Raw genomic sequence first — 16,901 nt, 5'->3', positions numbered from 1 at the left:
GACAGGGCCAAGCCTCCTTGGGGGGCGACAGGTATGGGATTAGCCCATTTTACACCAATGACATGGGAGAGGAAGAGTGACTCCGGGCGGGAGCCAGGTCGCGGCGGGGTTCCGAGGAAGAGGCTGACCCGGCCCAGAGAGGACAGACCACACAGGCATTGCCCCGCGGCCGGTAGGCGGCGCTGTCCCCACCCGGGCCCGCCCCTCTGGGCGCGCGACCCGGCAGCTGGAGAACTCCGGCCCGGGAAATGTCCTTTTCTGCCCTTGTATCGCGGGGCGGGGGTCAGTGTCTCAAGGAGCGGGAACCGCGGCCTCAGATGAGGGGCGCTGGGCTCCAAATCCCTCGGAACATCGGATCCGGGGGAGGCGCCGGGGCCTCTGGGTCAGGAGCCGGGCTCGATCCCTCGCGGCCGAGAGGCGGCGCTGATCCCAGGTCCCGCGAGGGCCAGCGGACCTCGGGAGGGGGCGCCCGATCCCGCGACTCCGGCGCCGCTTCCCGGGAAGTTTCAAGTTTGAAAGCCCTGGCAGAGGGGCCCGGGCTTCCGGAACCGGAGTGGTCGAGAGGAGGGGCCGAGCTGCCCGAGCGGCGCCATGGAAGAGGGGGCGCCGCAGCAGGTGAACGGCGCCCGGAGGGGACGGGCCTCGGGCGCGGGCCGGGGGGTAGGGGGAGGCTCATTCACCGCCCCGGGCTCCGGCCGCGTCCCCAGCCCCTCCCCGTGTCCCTTCCCAGCCCTTGCCCTGCGCCCCCCCTGCACCTTCGCAGGGCAGACCTGAGCATTGGGGGTAAGTCGTTCCTGCCTCCTGGAAACGTCCCCAAATCACCTCCAAGTGAATCAGAGCCTCCAGTCAGGCCTAACCATGAGCACGTCTGAGTCCGCAGTCAGGGCCACCAGGGTGGGCCCCAAAGTTTCCTAAAATCTGTTCTTCCAGGTAACACTCTTAAGGCCGATGTGCATCCGCTGCGAAAGCAAAGGGGGGCCGTGCAGGCACCTAGGGACGGGTCCTGGGAGGGGAGAAGAATGTGTGCGGCAGGCGGAGGGTGCCACTCCCTCGCGGTCGTGGGGTCCTTCCCAGAGCACACAGGCAGGCGGCGAGTGGGGACCCCAGAGGAAGGGGCCTACCCAGTTCCCGGGGGAACCCTCGGGTACACAGGGTTCCAGACCAAATGGCGAGGGGGCGGGGTTCTTGCCGGAGCTGGCAATAGGTTCGCGTGGGACCGAGGCTGTGTGTCTTATTGGGGTGTGGGGAGAGGTGGGATACTAGCCCAGAGCAAATGGGTGTGGGGACGTTTGTGCACAAGATAGCGTCCCAGCCGCGGAGCCGAAAGGGAGAGGTGTGTGCGCACTTGGCAGGATTCCAGCCCAGAGCAGGCAGGACCATGGGCTCTGGTCAAGGGTGAAGTGTTGTCCACAAGACTCCTAGAGTGCCCCCACCCCTTGGGCAACTTTCAGGGCTGCGTCTCTGCCCTCCCTCCCCCTTCCTCCGGAGGTCCCTCTGCCTGTTCCAGCCGTGGCTTGTACATATTTTCCGATTTCCTGTTAACCTCCGCCCAGCAGCGGCAGCTGGGTGACTCAGGACCCCGGTGCCGGGCCCCCAGCTCCGTGGGATCTTTGTTTGCTCAGGCCTTTGGCTCTGGCCCTCTGGCCTAGGGCCCTCAAAGGATTTCCTGAGCCCCGCCCCTGCCCTCTGACAGACGGGCCAGAGGGCCAGCGGAGGCCTGGGGTGGGGGTCCCCAAGGTTCCACTGGGCTCGGGAGATGGAGAGCCGAGAGGTAAGGTGAGGGCTCTGAGGCAGTGCTGGGTTGGGGGCGTCATGGGTTACCCTGGGCTGAGGTCAGCAGCAGCACCCGTTGGTTTGAAATGGCCTCTGGGAAGGAGCTTTTCCTTTCTTGCTCTCGCTTGGGGTGAAGCAGTGAGAGAGCCTTCTAATTCCTCCCAGGAGCTGAGCTGGGAGTGGGCCCCGGAGACCTCCTCAACCCCTCTGTGCCTCTGCTTTGCCAGCTGGGGTGTCGGAAGATCAGGGGAACAGCCCTAGCTTCCACTCAGGCCACAGGCTTCCCTGTCTGCGTGACCTTGGTGGTGGTGGTGGGGCCCTTCTCAGTGCCAAGCCTCTTTTCTGGTCCCCAGACCTTAGCCTGGATCCCAGACTGAGAGCAGCCTGATGTAAGCGTGACCGGCAGGGAGAGGCTGGGGCCCAAGAGATGACGGTGCATCTCCTTCCCTGTGTTGTGGCCTTGGGCAAATTACTTAACCTCTCTGTGTCTCAGTTTCCTCATCTATAAAATGGGGATAATAACTACACCTACCTCATGGGGTTGCTGTCAGGATCAACAAGTTAATGTCTGCACAGTTCTTAGAACAGAACACCATGTAAACATTAACAATTTTCCCCCCCTTACTCTTCTCTCTGATGGCACAGGACAGGAGCATGGGCTGGATAAATAGCCTTGGGGTTTCCATCTGGCTTAGGGATGCTAGCTCTAAGCTCATAGATGCTTCCCAAACCGTGTGTGTCAGTCCTGGGTGCTGACTGCGCCTGCCTCCCTTCCCCTCCGCCTGTGATGAGCTGAGGCCGTGGAGGTGGGGACTGAGGGGACTAAGGCCTCTGCCTTTCCAGCCTGGGGTGGGCCAGTGGCCCCCAGGGGATGAGAAAGAGGCGATCCGCCGGGCCATCCAGAAGGAGCTGAAAATCAAGGAGGGTGTGGAGAACCTGCGGCGGGTAGCCACCGACCGCCGCCACCTGGGCCACGTGCAGCAGCTGCTGCGGTCCTCCAACCGCCGCCTGGAGCAGCTGCACGGGGAGCTGCGGGAGCTGCATGCCCGCATCCTGCTGCCTGGCCCCGGGCCTGGCCCGGCTGGTGAGTGAGGAATCTGAGCAGGCCCCTCGGGACAGCAGGCGGCAGGCTGACCCAGCTCCTTGGCCTTGGCCCTGACCTCTCGCAGAGCCTCCTCTTGTAGCCCCTGCCCGGGAGGGGCGGGGAGGAGAGAGCTAGGCCATGAGGGGCTCTCGGCTCTGGGGGAGGGGTTCATGAGCCCCACGCTCTTTGCACACAGAACCTGCGGCCTCAGGACCTCGTCCGCTGACAGAGCAGCCAAGGGCCCGACACCTGGAGGCTCTACAGAGGCAGCTGCAGGTAGAGCTGAAGGTCAAGCAGGGAGCCGAGAATATGACCCACACGTATGCCAGTGGCACTCCCAAGGTAAGGCCCCTGGGATCTGAGGGGAAGAGATTTGGCTCTCAGATTATTAGAGAAGATGGTGATCCAGACCCTATTCTTTTTTTTTTTGAATTTTTGAAGTTTTTTAATACAGCAGTTTCTTATTAGTTATCTATTTTATACATATTAGTGTATATATGTCAATCCCAATCTCCCACTTCATCCCACTAGCAGCCCCTTTTCTGATAGGGAAATGCAACCCGACCATTGACCCTGTAAGAGAGACAGTCTCACCCTTAGTCTGACGGGGGAGGCAGAACCCCAAATCTCAGCTTGGTGGGAAAGGCATGGCTCGAACCCCTTGTCTAACAGAGAAGGCAGAACACCAGTCTAATGGGGAATCTCAGCCCAACTCCCAACCTGTCCCAACTCCCAGCATGAGGTGGAGGCTCACCCTGATCTAATAAGGGAGGCTTGACCTTAGCCCTCCCTTGTCTAGTCTGATGGGGGAGGTCTGCTCCAGACCTAGTCTAAAAAGGGAGGCTTGGCTGTAGTATCTGGCCTACCGAGAGAGGCTTAGCTTCAATTCTAGACAGATGGGGGAGGCTTGCTCCAGTCCCTGGTCTGACCAGGGAGGCTCCGGCCTGGTCCTGGTCTCAGGGGGCATATGTTACAACCCCACAGGAGAGGAAGCTTCTGGCAGCCGCCCAGCAGATGCTACAGGACAGCCAGCTGAAGGTGGCCCTGCTACGAATGAAGATCAGCAGCCTGGAGGCCAGCGGGTCCCCTGAGCCAGGTGAGGCCTTGAGAAGTGTGGATGGGCAGAGCGGAGCCGGGCATGGGCCTGAGGGCTGACCCCCTCCTCCTAGGACCGGAGCTGCTGGTGGAGGAGCTGCGGCACCGGCTACGCATCGAGGCTGCCGTGGCCGAGGGCGCCAAGAACGTGGTGAAGCTGCTCGGTAGCCGGCGAACGCAGGACCGCAAGGTGCTAGCCGAGGTCAGATCATGGTCCCCACCCACTGCTGCTCCTCTCTGAGTGGTACCACCCTCTGCAGTGGCGGGAGACACCGCTGGACTGGCTGTGAGGGGTGGCAATGAGGAAACAGGAAGCACATTCTTGTCTAGACCTCAGCCAGGGAGTCTCCAGGTGGCCTGAGCCACTGCCCCCGCCGTTACCCCATGGCCCTGTATCCCTTCTGCAGGCTCAGGCCCAGCTCCAGGAGTCCTCCCAGAAACTGGACCTCCTGCGGCTGGCCTTGGAGCAGCTGCTGGAGGGACTGCCTCCTGCACACCCTCTGCGTGGCAGAGTGGCCCGGGAGCTGCGGACTGCTGTGTCTGGGAACCCCCAGCCTTCAGGGACACTCGTGAAGCCCACCGCCATGACAGGTACCCGGGAGTCCCTCCTACTTCAGAGCTCTCCTTCCCTTCCAGGGAGGAACCTGAAACACAGTGGGGAAGAATCTTGGAGACTTCCAATCCCGGCCTCACCATCCCCTAGCTGTGTGACCTTGTGCAACTGACATCCCCTCTCCAGACCTCAGTTTTTCACTCTGTCAAATGGGGGTGATAACAGCACCTATTTCATAGGGTTGCTGCGAAAATTCAGTGAGTTGTTGCGTGTGAAGTGCTCAGCACCGTGCAGGCACAGAGATCGCTCAGTCGGTGAAGCTATTATCTAAGTGAGGAACCATGAGAGTGCTCAAAGTGCCAGTGTTAGGGAGCTCATAGCCCTGGAGGCCTTGATACCCAGTCCCGGGCAGTTTGGGCTGTTGGAAAGTTCTTCCTTATCCCAAGCTGGATCTGCCTGCAAATAATCTAACAGTGTCAACTCTGGAAGCCCTGAACTTCCCACCTGGGACACAGTGCCAACTAGAGAGCCCAGCCCCTGCCAACACAGAGCTGATGCAGGGTAGACGGGCCCCATCCCGCTGTGAGCAGAGCTGAGAAGGGGAAGTACAGCGGCTGGATGGGCCCCCTCACCTGGCCCCTGGGGAATCAAGGAATGCTTCCTGGAGGGGGTGGTGTCTGAGCTTGGCCTCGAAGGGCTTATGTGAGTTAGCCAAGTAGACAAGTTGGGGAAGGTGGGGGTAAGGGCTTGTTAAATGGCCTAAAATTCAGGTACTTGGGGCCACCCCACATCCTGTCTTCTGGCTGAATACCCGTATTCCTCCAATCGTTCTTCCACCCTGGCACTGCCTTGTTTTATGAGGTCTCTCAGAGTGTAAACCCCAGGCCCAGACTCCCTAAATGGTGCTCTTAGGCCCAGTGTATGTCCTCAAGGGCGGCCAGAGTCCCACTGCTTCCTCTGCCCTTTGAGGGACACATCTCTAATGACCCTAAAATGAATCTGCTTGGTTGGCAAAACACGCTTGTGCCCATTGCAGGAGGTAGGGCTGAGCTGGCGCTGCTTTCCGCTGTGCAGATGGGGAGACAGGCCCGGGGAAGCGGTGGGACAGGTCCGCCAGCCAGGCGTCCTGCTCTTCCCTGGGCTCTCATCCCTGCCGTGGCGCTGTTCCTAGGCCCTGAGCCCTGAGCAGTGTGTCGCCACGCGCTGCGGTCCCGTGCAACCTGGCTGAGGTCTGAGTCTCACTCCTCTGTCTGTGTGTCCCTGCTTCTTCCAACACGTAGAGAGTGTGCAGGAAGGGAGGACCAGTTGGCCGGCCCCAAGGGTGGCAGGTGGCTGCCGAGGCCTAATGTGGGCAAGGTCTGTGTTTAGCTATACCTCCAGGAGAAGGTAGCATTCCTGGGGTCCCAGGGGTCCGTTGGAGGACGGCACCTGATAACGGCCCCCCACCATGCTCCCTGGCAGGGACGCTGCAGGTCCACCTCCTGGGCTGTGAGCAGCTGCTGACAGCTGTGCCTGGACGTTCCCCCGTGGCCGCGCTGGCCGGGACCCCCTCCCAGGGCTGGCTTTGGAGCAGGGCCAAGCAGCAGCGTGGTGGAGGCGAGCTGGCCAGTGAGTAGGGGGCATGGGAAGCTGGGGAACAGCGAGGAACCCCCGCTCCCGGCCTGCCCTGAGCCCCGGCTGTGGCCCCACAGGTGAGGTGTTGGCCGTGCTGAAGGTGGACAATCGCATTGTGGGCCAGACGGCCTGGGGGCCTGTGGCCAAGCAGTCCTGGGACCAGACCTTTGTCGTCCCCCTGGAGCGGGTGAGGCTGCCTTGTGTGGACAGGGGTGACCGTGGGCCGTGGGGTGGAAGGCCGGCCAGGTAGTGGCTCGTGCCACGCTCCACCCCTCAACCTGGCCTCCCCACTGCAGGCCCGAGAGCTGGAGATTGGGGTGCACTGGCGGGACTGGCGGCAGCTGTGTGGCGTGGCCTTCCTGAGGCTGGAGGACTTCCTGGACAATGCCTGTCACCAGCTCTCCCTCAGCCTGGTGCCGCAGGGGCTGCTCTTTGTCCAGGTGCCCACTGGCCCCTGCCCTCTGACCTCGTGGGCCCCTGGCTCCGTTAGAGCAAAGAAGGGCCTTTGAGCCTGTGCTCTGCACCCACACGTAGGAGTGGAAATTGAGGCCCAGAGGGAGGAGATCTAGAGGAAGGAAGGGTTCCCAGCCCCTCTCTGAGGACTTCATGGGAGCCTAGCGGCCTGCATCCTTGTCCTGTCTGCCCTGCCGCGTGTGTGACCCTGGACCACCTCTCTTCTCCGGGCCTCGGTTTCCCCACTGGTCCCAATGAGGATGTTGGATCCATCTCTCTGAGTCCTTCTGGCTCTTGTGTCTGTTGACATGGGCTCAGGCTGGGAGCCTGGAGGCTGAGGAGGTGCCCGTGGCAGGTGGGGTGGGAGGGGACTGGTCTTCAGCCCTGCCCCCTGCCCCTGCAGGTGACCTTCTGTGACCCTGTCATTGAGAGAAGGCCCCGGCTGCAGAGGCAGAAGCGCATTTTCTCAAAACGCAGAGGTGTGGAGTGGAGAAGGCTGGCTAGTAGGGAGCAGGGCTGGGACCCTTAGGAGACCCTGGGACTGAGCCCCCTTTTGCCCCAGGTCAGGACTTCCTGAGGGCTTCCCAGATGAACCTCAGCATGGCGGCCTGGGGGCGCTTGGTCATGAGCCTACTGCCCCCCTGCAGCTCTCCAAGCACCATCAGCCCCCCGAAAGGGTGCTCCCAGACCCCAGCCACACCCCGGGGGGCCGCCGACCCTGCCTCGCCCAGGTGAGGAGCCTCGCCCCAGGCTGCCTGCTTCTCTGTGGAGTCACCTCACTCCAGATGCAGACAGTGCCTGTCCCCGTTGCTCGCCCTCTGACCCGTCTCTCTGTCTCACACGGCTGTGGGTCCACCCCCCCCGCATTCCATCCGCCTGTGCCCGGTCGTGTGTCTGCTTCCTCCCCACAGTAATTTCCCGCCCAAGAAGACCCCCTTGCAAGAAGAGATCCAATCCCCACCCAAGCCACCGCGCCTCTACCTGCCCCAGGAGCCGACCCCCGAGGAGATGCCAGTGAGCGGTGGCAGGGCTGGTCATGCTGGGGGCTGTCTGGGTGGGGACGGCAGGGCTGGAGGGAAGAAGGAGAGGAAGCCCCCTCTGCCCTGAGCCCCTCTGCCCTCACAGAGCACCAAACGCCCCCACATGGAGCCCAGGACTCGACTCGAGCCATCTCTGCCAGCCTCAGCCACCAGGTACCCCTGGCAGGCTCACCTTGGCGTTTGAGAGAGACATCTGTCCACTCACTTGGGTGTTTGCATGTCAGGCGTTCTCACATCGCCCCGAGCTCTTGGCTTGCTCTCAGGTTCTCACTTGCGGAGCCCACGTTACTGAGCTCCACCTGCATGCCAGACCCCAGGAAATGGCAGTCCTAGGAGCTCCCACCCGGCCTCTCCAGCCCCTGCCCCTCTTGCCTCACAGGTGGGGACAGCCCAGGACCAGGCGTGGAGGGAGGGTTTGGAGCGGCCCTTGGCGGAGCCCCAGCCCTTGTCCCAGGGGCTTCCTGTACCCTCTCTCTTGCAGGAAACCCCCCCGGCTTCAGGACTTCCGCTGCTTGGCCGTGCTGGGCCGGGGCCACTTCGGGAAGGTAGTGGGCTCATGAGGTGCAGTGGAGGGGGGTGGGCAGGCCCCGACACACGCTAGCTAGGGGGACTCTGGGGTCTGTGGGGCAGTGGGTGGGGTTAGTAGACTCCTGTACTGCCCACCTGGAGCCCAGTCTCTCTCTGGTCCCCAGGTCCTCCTGGTCCAGTTCAAGGGGACAGGTCAATACTATGCCATCAAAGCGCTGAAGAAGCAAGAGGTGCTGAGCCGGGACGAGATAGAGAGGTGTGTGCTGAGGCCAGGGGGTTCCTGGCATCCGGGCACGTGGAGGGTACCCAGGATGGCAGGCCTGGGCTGGTGGCCCCGGAAGGCAGCTGAATGCTACTGGGGCTTGTAAGAGGTGACCCTGTGGGGCCAGCCAGGCCTGGGCTCTCTTGTTAGCAACTGCCGTTGTTAACTGTGTGCCCTTGGGCAGGTCCCCTTGTTTATGCACCTCAGTTTCCTCATCTGTGAAATGGGAACAGGGTGGTTGTACAGGTTCAAGACCTATGTGAGGGACTTCCCTGGTGGTCCAGTGGTTAAGACTCTGCGCTTCCACTGCAGGGGGTGCTGGTTCCATCCCTGGTCGGGGAACTGAGATCCCGCATGCCACACAGCGTGGCCAAAAAAAAAGACCTATGTGAGCTCCTGGTACACATGAACCATCACTCTAGCTGCCTGGCACTTTGACTTAAGCGCCAGTGACCCAGGGGTGTTGTGTGGGTGACAGGGCGTAGTCAGGGGAGGTTTTCATTCCCTTTTGGGTTCCCTCCTTCCCTCTAAAACCCACACTGTCCTCTTGCAGCCTGTACTGCGAGAAGCGAATCCTGGAGGCTGTGGGCCGCATGGGGCACCCCTTCCTACTCTCCCTCCTTGCCTGCTTCCACACCTCCAGCCATGCCTGCTTCGTGACTGAGTTTGTGCCCGGTGGCGACCTCATGATGCAGATCCACGAGGACGTCTTCCCTGAGCCCCAGGCCCGGTGGGTTCCCATCTCTCCTGTACGCCTCTTCCAGCAAGCCTTCCCTGCTTCCCTGTACCTGGCGACGCCTTCATCCTGCTTCCTCCAGGGTGCCCATCAGCAGAAGAGCATGGAGTCAGGGAGGCCTTGGTTCAAATCCTGGTTGTCAACCCTCATAGCGTTTGTGACCTGAGACCTCAGTTTATATAGCTGTGAATTGGGCTAACGATAACTATTTCATAGGCTTGTTGCATGGATGAACATAACATTTAGAAATTGCTGAGCACAGGGACTGGTGAGCAGTAAGGAACCAACAGCTGGTGGTGTTATTTCTTGCCCAGCAGAGTGTGGGCTCTGGAGCCCGGATTCACATATCTGCTCAGCCACTAGCTGTGCGACCCTGGGTGGGTCACTTACTGGGAGTCTGAGATCCTCATTTGAAAAATAGGCGTGACGGGTGTCCACAGCAGGCTGCTGGGAGGATGCCAGGGTCGGCGTGAGGATACTCGGTGTCATCCCTGGCACAGTCTCAGAGCCCAGGAAGGGCAGGCTGTTATCTGGAGGAGCTCCACCCCTGCTACACATGAGGCTCCTCCCAGTCTCTCACCCCCACATGACTCTGGCAGGGATATCTGGGGTCCCCAGGCCATGGCCATCCTGGTGCCTCCCTGCCCTGTCCCCCACAGTCCTGGGCTTGAACTACCCCCTGCCCCAACCCTCCAGGTTCTATCTGGCCTGTGTGGTCCTGGGGCTGCAGTTCTTACATGAGCAGAAGATCATTTACAGGTAACTTGCCCCCGAGATGCTGGGGGAGTGGGCGAGGGGGCAGATGCTACCCTCCTCCTGGGCTGCTCTAGGGTGGGGCCGCTGTTCCCTGGGCCTCAGCGCTTCTTAGCCCCTTTGATCTGCCCCGCCTTTGCCCTCAGAGACCTTAAGTTGGATAATCTTCTGCTGGATGCCCAGGGTTTCCTGAAGATCGCAGACTTTGGGCTCTGTAAGGAAGGTGGGTGCCTCCTGTCCAGGATCCCGTCTTTCAGTCGTGTTCACTCAGCCCAGGCCAGCAGGGTGGTGGGCAAGTGGCAGCTCCCAGGAAATCTGCCTCCCAGCCCTCATTCCAGGGACTAGCTGGACACATTGGCTCGTCCTTCCCAGCCCTAAAAGCTCTAAAAGAGCCCCTTGCCCTTGGCCAGAGGGAGCTCCTGGGCCGGGAGAGGGCACTGGGTTCTGCTTTCTGCGTGACCCTGGCACACGAGCTTGTCTGAGACTCAGATTCCTCATCAATCAAGTGGCATAAAAACCGTTCCCACCTCCGAGGGTATGGGGCAGGGCTCGGCACAGGTTCAGACATGGGGTCATAAGGAGGGTGGGTGCTTGATTCTTACAGCGAGAGGTTCTTGTGGGTAACACACCACGCTGGCATCAGTGTGGATGTCGGTTTGCAGGGATTGGCTTTGGGGACCGGACGAGCACCTTCTGTGGCACCCCGGAGTTCCTGGCCCCTGAGGTGCTGACCCAGGAGGCCTATACGCGGGCTGTGGACTGGTGGGGGCTGGGCGTGCTGCTCTACGAGATGCTGGTGGGCGAGGTGAGCGCTGGACGGGGTGCTGGTGGGGCCTCCAGGTCGGGTGGGGGTGGGGGTGGCCCACGTACCCTGCTGAGCCCCATCCCTGCAGTGCCCGTTTCCAGGGGACACCGAGGAGGAGGTGTTTGACTGCATCGTCAATGCAGAAGCCCCATACCCGCGCTTTCTGTCGGTGCAAGGGCTTGAGCTCATTCAGAAGGTAATTGCAGGGACTTCCCCGGTGGTCCAGTGGTTAAGACTCTGCACTTCCACTGCAGGGGGCGCGGGTTCAATCCCTGGTCGGGGAAACTAAAATCCCGCAAGCTGCGTGGCGCGTCCCCCAAAAAACAAAACAAAACAAACTCTTTAAAAAAAAAAAAAAGAAAAGAAGGTAATCATCGCAGGGTCCAGGGCTGGGCCGACAGCTGCTCGTGGCTCAGGGATCCCTACCCGAGAGGCTGGAGAGGGGGAGGCGGGCAGGGCCTGGGGCCCGAACACCCTGAATGAGCACCTGTCCTGTCCCCCAGCTCCTCCAGAAGTGCCCCGAGAAGCGCCTGGGGGCGGGGGAGCGGGATGCTGAGGAGATCAAGACACAGCCTTTCTTCAGGGTGAGTGGCCAGGGCCGCAGTGGTCCAGGAGCCTGGCACAGTGGGAGGCATCGAGGGCCCGCGGGGCTGCCGCTCCTGTCGTCTGAGGCACCTCTACCCTTGCCCCCAGACCACCGACTGGCAGGCCCTGCTCGCCCGAGCCGTCCGGCCCCCATTTGTGCCCACCCTCTGCGGCCCCACAGACCTGCGCTACTTCGAGGGCGAGTTCACGGGGCTGCCGCCTGCCCTGACGCCGCCTGATGCCCGCAGCCCCCTCACCGCCCGCCAACAGGCTGCCTTCCGGGACTTCGACTTTGTGTCCCAGCGATTCCTGGAGCCCTGAGGGCCTCCCGGGCTCTCTAACCCCTGCCCCCCCGACGGTTGGAGCCTCTGCTTGCCCACCTTTCTGCCCGCCTGGGCGCCCTGGTATTGATGAGCCCTTGGGACTCAAGGTGGCGGCCACGGGCTGCTGTCGTGGGCTTTGCTCAGTCGCTGGGCAAAGTGCTGCCTCCCCTCCCTTCTCCCGACCACCTCTCCCCTGCCCGTTGCAAGACCTGGACCCGAAAGGGAGGCACAGCGAGGAGCAGTTTGGTTTGTTTTTTTGAATACTTGACTTGCTTTATGGATTATTAAATTTATAAAACTGTGCACTGGAGGCAGCCTGGCTTGGGGTGGGGAGGGTGGAAGTCTCCACAACCCAGGTCCTTGGTGCCCGAGCCCCCCATGGGTCCTCTTCCTCCTCTTCTGCCTTTGAGGCAGGGTTCTGTCCTTCAGCTCCACCCTGAGGCCTGAGAGGAGTGGGCAGCAGTGAGGAGGTCCAGGCCCTTGGAGCGCTGATGCCCCCGGGTGCAGCCCCTCTGGTTTTCAGGCACAAGACGGTGGCCCGGCCTCTAGCAACCCTAAACATCCTGGCTGCTGCCTTCCTCGTCCTCAGCCCAGAGGGTCTCCCAGGACCCCGAGGGCCATCCACAGAAGAAGTGGGCCAGGTTGCGGGTCAGGCCGCGGTCGAAGGGGTTGCCGGAGCGCTGGCGGAGGTAGGCGATACGGTGTGAGGAGATGAACTCCCAGGTGGTGGTGTTGCTGGCCACCAGGTAGAGGTGCGAGGCCAAGAGCAGGCTGGCCACTAGGGAGAAGAGTGACAGCAGCAGGAAGGTGGCAAACAGGAGCCCACTGGACCGCAGCCAGAGCCCCCAAGGCCGGAAGAAGCGGAGGCCAGACCTGCAGGGAAGGAGGGGGACAGGGACCCAGAGCTGGCGGGTGTGTGGTTGGCAGCTTTGCCCCAGGGACCCCAGGTGGGCCGGCCATTTGGGAGAGGGTCCGAGGCCCCTGAAGAGGGAGCCTGGCTCTCTCCACACCTGGTGGGTGCCTGCTGCCTGCCCCCCCACCCCCCCACCCAGGGCGCTGGGGGAACCCACCATGCCAGGTACAGGCCCCACAGAAGCACCACCAGCTGCAGCGCCAGGTAGGCCACGAACACTGGGTGATTGCGCTCCCCCACGCAGTTCTCCATCCAGGGACAGTGGTGGTCATATCGGCGGACACAACGACGGCACTCACGGCAGTGACGGGCCCGCAGGGGTTGCTGTGGGCACACAGGGAGTCAGGCCTCAACACTGGCTCCCTTCTGGACCCAACAATGTGGGCGGGAGGTCAGGGCTGGCATCTGGGAGGCCTTCCTGGAGGAGGGATGAGGCCAAGGAGTCTCAATCTTGCCCGACCCTCCCACGGAGGTCCCTGCATCACCCACCAGCACCATGCAGTATCTGCAGCGCCGAAGGGGGATGGCCTGAGGAACCATGGCTGTCTGCTCTTCCTTGGCCTCCTCCTGAAAATGGGGGGACACAGTATGAGATAGGGTTCCCTTGGGAGGCAGAGGGCACTGGTGGGTAGCTCCCTTGGGGGCCAGCTTAACTCTGGGTGTGCACGTTTGGGGATCCATCCCCTGTGTAATGGAGGTGGTAGAGTGGGGGCAGAGTGCCCTGGACGGCGAGGCTGTGTGACCTTTGCCAGTTACTTCCCCTCTCTGGGTCTTGGCAATTTCCTCATTGTAGGATGGGGCTCTAGGTCTGGCAAGACGATTCCCTGGGATTCCCTAGGAAAGCCCTCAGCACAGGGTCTAGCATGAGATTGTTATTGGGGCCCTGAGTTCCCTGTTGCGGGGGAGGAGATGTTTGGGAGCCCTGGTTACCTGGGGCTGGGGCAGGACATTCACGTATCCCGGGTCCATGAGTGACACAGCCAGGTAAAGCAGCAGGGAGCCCAGTACCAAGAGCAGGAAGGTGAGGGGCACGAGCAGCTCCCCCTGCTCTTCCCACTGCCGCAGCGCTGGAGAGGCCAGAGGGGGAGAGTGAGGCTGCGGCGACAGAATAGGAGGGTGCAGGTGAGGGGTGCAGCTGGAGGGGGGAAGTGTGTCCCTGGCTGAGGGAAGGCCTGGAGTTGGAGTTTGATGAATGGTCAGGTGTGGCCACTGCATAGGGTGCAGGAGGGAGAAGTTCACGTTCAGCAAAAAAAAAAAAAAAGAAGCAGTTCATCTACACTCTCTCTGGAGCGCAATAGAGAACCATGGAAGGTTATAGGGTCAGGTATGTTTCTGAAAGCCCTCTTACTGCTAGAGAAAAGATAGATCAGAGGGGAGGCTTATCTGGGACACGGAGCGGAGCGTGTCTGGACAAGGGCAGTGGCAGGAAGGGTGGAGAAGAGGGGATGGACAGCGGGGTAAGGAGGCTGATGGGGCCAGACTTGGCTGGATGTGGGGGAGAGGGAGGAGGGGTCTGGCTCTGAGATGCGGAGAAGCTGGCCAGGTCCAAGATGCCCAAGAGACAGAGGAGGGCAGGGTTGGCAGGCTGGCTGGGATGCTGCAGAGGGACAACAGGGGAGCCCAGGCCAGGAAGGGTCCAGCCCATGGAGGTGACTGAAGGATTTTGGGAGGCGGGGGGCTGAAGAGCGAGGGGCAGGAGACGGCCAGACAGCCGAGTGTGGCCAACTCTGGTGCCCCTTGACTGTAAAAGGGAGCGGAGAAGGAAGGGGGGTTGCACTGAGGGGGGGTTCTTTCTGATGGGGAGACTGAGCAGGTTTTTAGGCTAAGGGGCAGAGGCAGTGGAGGAGACTTGAGGTCTTGGGAGGAAAGTGAGAACGCCCCCGGTCTGGGGTTTTATGCTGGAGCAAGGAGGGATGATGAGTGGGGGCTGTGATGGTGGTAGTGAGGGAGGGTGAAAACTTGTGCTGGAGGTGGCCACGGAGGTGGCCACAGAGGTGGCCTGTGGTGGGTAAAGAGGGGGAAGGGTGGAAGGGGGTTGATGGGATGAATGAATGCTACCAGGGCGAGAATCAAGGATGAGGACGTGAGGGACAGGCTGCTCCCCTATGCGGTGTTCTCTTGCCTGAGGCTGGGGAGCCTGGACTTGGGCAGCTAGTGGCCACAGGGCTGGGCGGGACGCCAGTCCTTCATCTAGTTGATCCTCGGAATCTTGGGAGTCAATTCCTGGGAAGGGTCGGGCGGGTCCCAGGATCAGGGGAGAAGGGGGCTCGAGTCGGTCGTCGGATCTGGGGCACCGGGTGGGTCCTGGGACAGACAGGGTATCTGGCAGGGATCAGGAAGATTCTGGAATTAATTAGAGATCAACTGGGTATTAGGCAGAAAGCAGGTGGCTCTTGGAATGAGAGATGGGGAGGGGTCCTCAGGATGTGGAGGAGATTGGGTGAATCCCAGGATCTCTTGGGCTTCGGCAAGGGACTCAGTGAGACCCAAACATCTAGGGAATCATGCGGGATCGGGGGGGTCCAGGGTCGCGCGGGGTCCGGCTCACCGGTATCATGCAGGAAGAGCACCAGCGTGATCCCCCAGGTCAGGACGGTGTGCCCGGTCCGCACCAGGACCCCAGGCCTGAGCAGCGCCCACGGCGCCATCGCCTCTGCCCGGGGCCCCACCCGGAAGAAGCGCTCAGAGGGGCGGGCCCTCCGAGGGAGAGGACCCACCTCCACCCGGGGATTGGAGGAGGCAGGCTGTGGGCGGGGCCGACTTGGGTGACGGAGACTGCCTATTGGACGGTAGCTGCGGCCGAGTAGGCCCTCGAGCCCACAGGTGCCTGAAGAGGCTGAGGGCGGGGCCGGCGCGCGCGCAGCCGGTAACTCCCCCAACTCCACCCTCCACCAGCCAGGTAACTTTCGAAAGCCGGGGAGCCGTCGGGAGCCTCGACCCAGCCCCACTGGGGTTCCACCACCAGCCCCAGGGCCACAGCCTAACGCATGCGTACAGCTTCCTGGACGCTTCAAAGATCCAGGTGTTGTGACTTCAGGTTGCAAAATTGTGCGCGGTTCGGAGATGTGACGCCTGAGGCCTCGAGAGGGGCAGGACTCGCCCAAGTTTGCGCCGTGGTGATACCCTTACCTCCTATTCATTTTCAGATATTGCAGATGGGATGAGAGCAGAGTGGAGGTACGTGGTGCAGATTCTGGCTATGAGGGGCCCAACTTGGGTCAGAGTCAGAAATCCCAGCACTGCCTCTTCCTACCTGTATGAGTTTGGGCAAGTTACTGAACCACTGCGAGCTCTGTTTTCTGTCTGTGTAATGGAGATGATAATAGTACCCCCCTGCTGAGGTGGTTGGAGGACTCAATAATGGAAATAAGAGTGTCTAGCACAGGACTGTCTTGTCTCCCCGGCTCTAAGCCAGCACCTACACCCTTCAGCCTTGCCCAACCCAGGGCTGCAGGCCAGGGAAGTCCCAGTGCAGCTTTGGTTTGTATAGAGGTGACTGGTATTTTAAAGGGAGAATGAGGGAGTTGAGATGGGGAAGGGCAGGGGCTTGAAGAGACTCAGAGCAGTGAAAAATTACAAACAGTGGGTCAGGGTAAATGCTGATTAGGCCAGCTGTGTCTGCTATGTGGCAATAATTGAAGTTCAGCTTCTGTCCTCCCACAGAGACTGGGAGACAGAGGCCTGATCCTTCCTGATGATTACATTTTAAAGGGATGGCTATCAGGTCCTTGAGAAAGACACTCCTGAGTTGTAGGAGGTACAAATACACCTCAGAGGGACAGAGAAAGCATTCACAATTGTAAGCCCTTTTTAGTAAATGCTCTAAGAAAGGGTGGTCAGGGTGTTGGTTAAAAACAGTAAATTCTTTTGGCAGCCTGGAGCTTTCTCAGGCAGGCACTTTAAGGGGGGGCTAGGGTCATCCTAGGGATGTGACCTTGAGCTGTTAGAAGCTATGTTAGTGTTTAAGTCTTTTAATGTCAGAGGTGGGAGTGAACGAAATCACTTGCGCTGAAGTCTGTAGTTGTTTGTTTGTGTTTTTTTGCGGTACGCGGGCCTCTCACTGTTGTGGCCTCTCCTTTTGCAGAGCACAGGCTCCGGATGCGTAGGCTCAGCGGCCATGGCTCACGGGCCCAGCCGCTCCGCGGCATGTGGGATCCTCCCAGACCGGGGCACGAACCCATGTCCCCTGCATCGGCAGGCGGACTCTCAACCACTGCGCCACCAGGGAAGCCCTGAAGTCTGTAGTTTTTATAGGCCAGGGTCGTGGCCTAGTGGAGGCGAGGGCTTGGAGCCTGGCTACAGTTTGGCCTAGGAGAGGGCCTTTGTCACTGGGCACTGGGGACACACCACCTGGCACGTTTGGGAATGGTTCCACTTGATCTGG

At 61.0% G+C, this 16,901-nt stretch overlaps 2 protein-coding genes across 2 annotated transcripts; one reads left to right on the top strand and one right to left on the bottom strand.

The window, feature by feature from the left end:
* Nucleotides 1–591: 591 nt before the first annotated feature.
* On the top strand, nucleotides 592–11,907 carry PKN3 (protein kinase N3; the record flags this gene model as incomplete). The annotated part of the gene is made up of 22 exons (XM_082842005.1): nucleotides 592–615; nucleotides 2,617–2,857; nucleotides 3,054–3,199; nucleotides 3,842–3,953; nucleotides 4,027–4,154; nucleotides 4,360–4,543; nucleotides 5,967–6,113; nucleotides 6,197–6,306; nucleotides 6,416–6,559; nucleotides 6,976–7,051; nucleotides 7,135–7,303; nucleotides 7,484–7,586; nucleotides 7,698–7,765; nucleotides 8,094–8,157; nucleotides 8,305–8,396; nucleotides 8,956–9,132; nucleotides 9,835–9,897; nucleotides 10,038–10,114; nucleotides 10,554–10,696; nucleotides 10,785–10,892; nucleotides 11,200–11,280; nucleotides 11,390–11,907. The coding sequence occupies 22 exons, from the start codon at nucleotides 592–594 to the stop codon at nucleotides 11,600–11,602; spliced, it is 2,670 nt and encodes an 889-aa protein (XP_082698131.1). The 3' UTR covers nucleotides 11,603–11,907.
* Nucleotides 11,908–12,014: 107 nt separating this feature from the next.
* Nucleotides 12,015–15,165, bottom strand: ZDHHC12 (zDHHC palmitoyltransferase 12; the record flags this gene model as incomplete). Its single annotated transcript, XM_082842006.1, is given in 7 exon segments — nucleotides 12,015–12,477; nucleotides 12,675–12,841; nucleotides 13,007–13,084; nucleotides 13,448–13,659; nucleotides 13,662–13,700; nucleotides 13,703–13,726; nucleotides 15,066–15,165. Coding segments are annotated over 7 exon segments (939 nt in total). The 3' UTR covers nucleotides 12,015–12,158.
* Nucleotides 15,166–16,901: the final 1,736 nt, after the last annotated feature.

Source organism: Leucopleurus acutus (genome assembly GCF_964270905.1).
Source record: "Leucopleurus acutus genome assembly, chromosome: 7".
NCBI lineage: Eukaryota > Metazoa > Chordata > Mammalia > Artiodactyla > Delphinidae > Leucopleurus > Leucopleurus acutus.
This window is presented reverse-complemented; position numbering and strand designations above follow the sequence as displayed.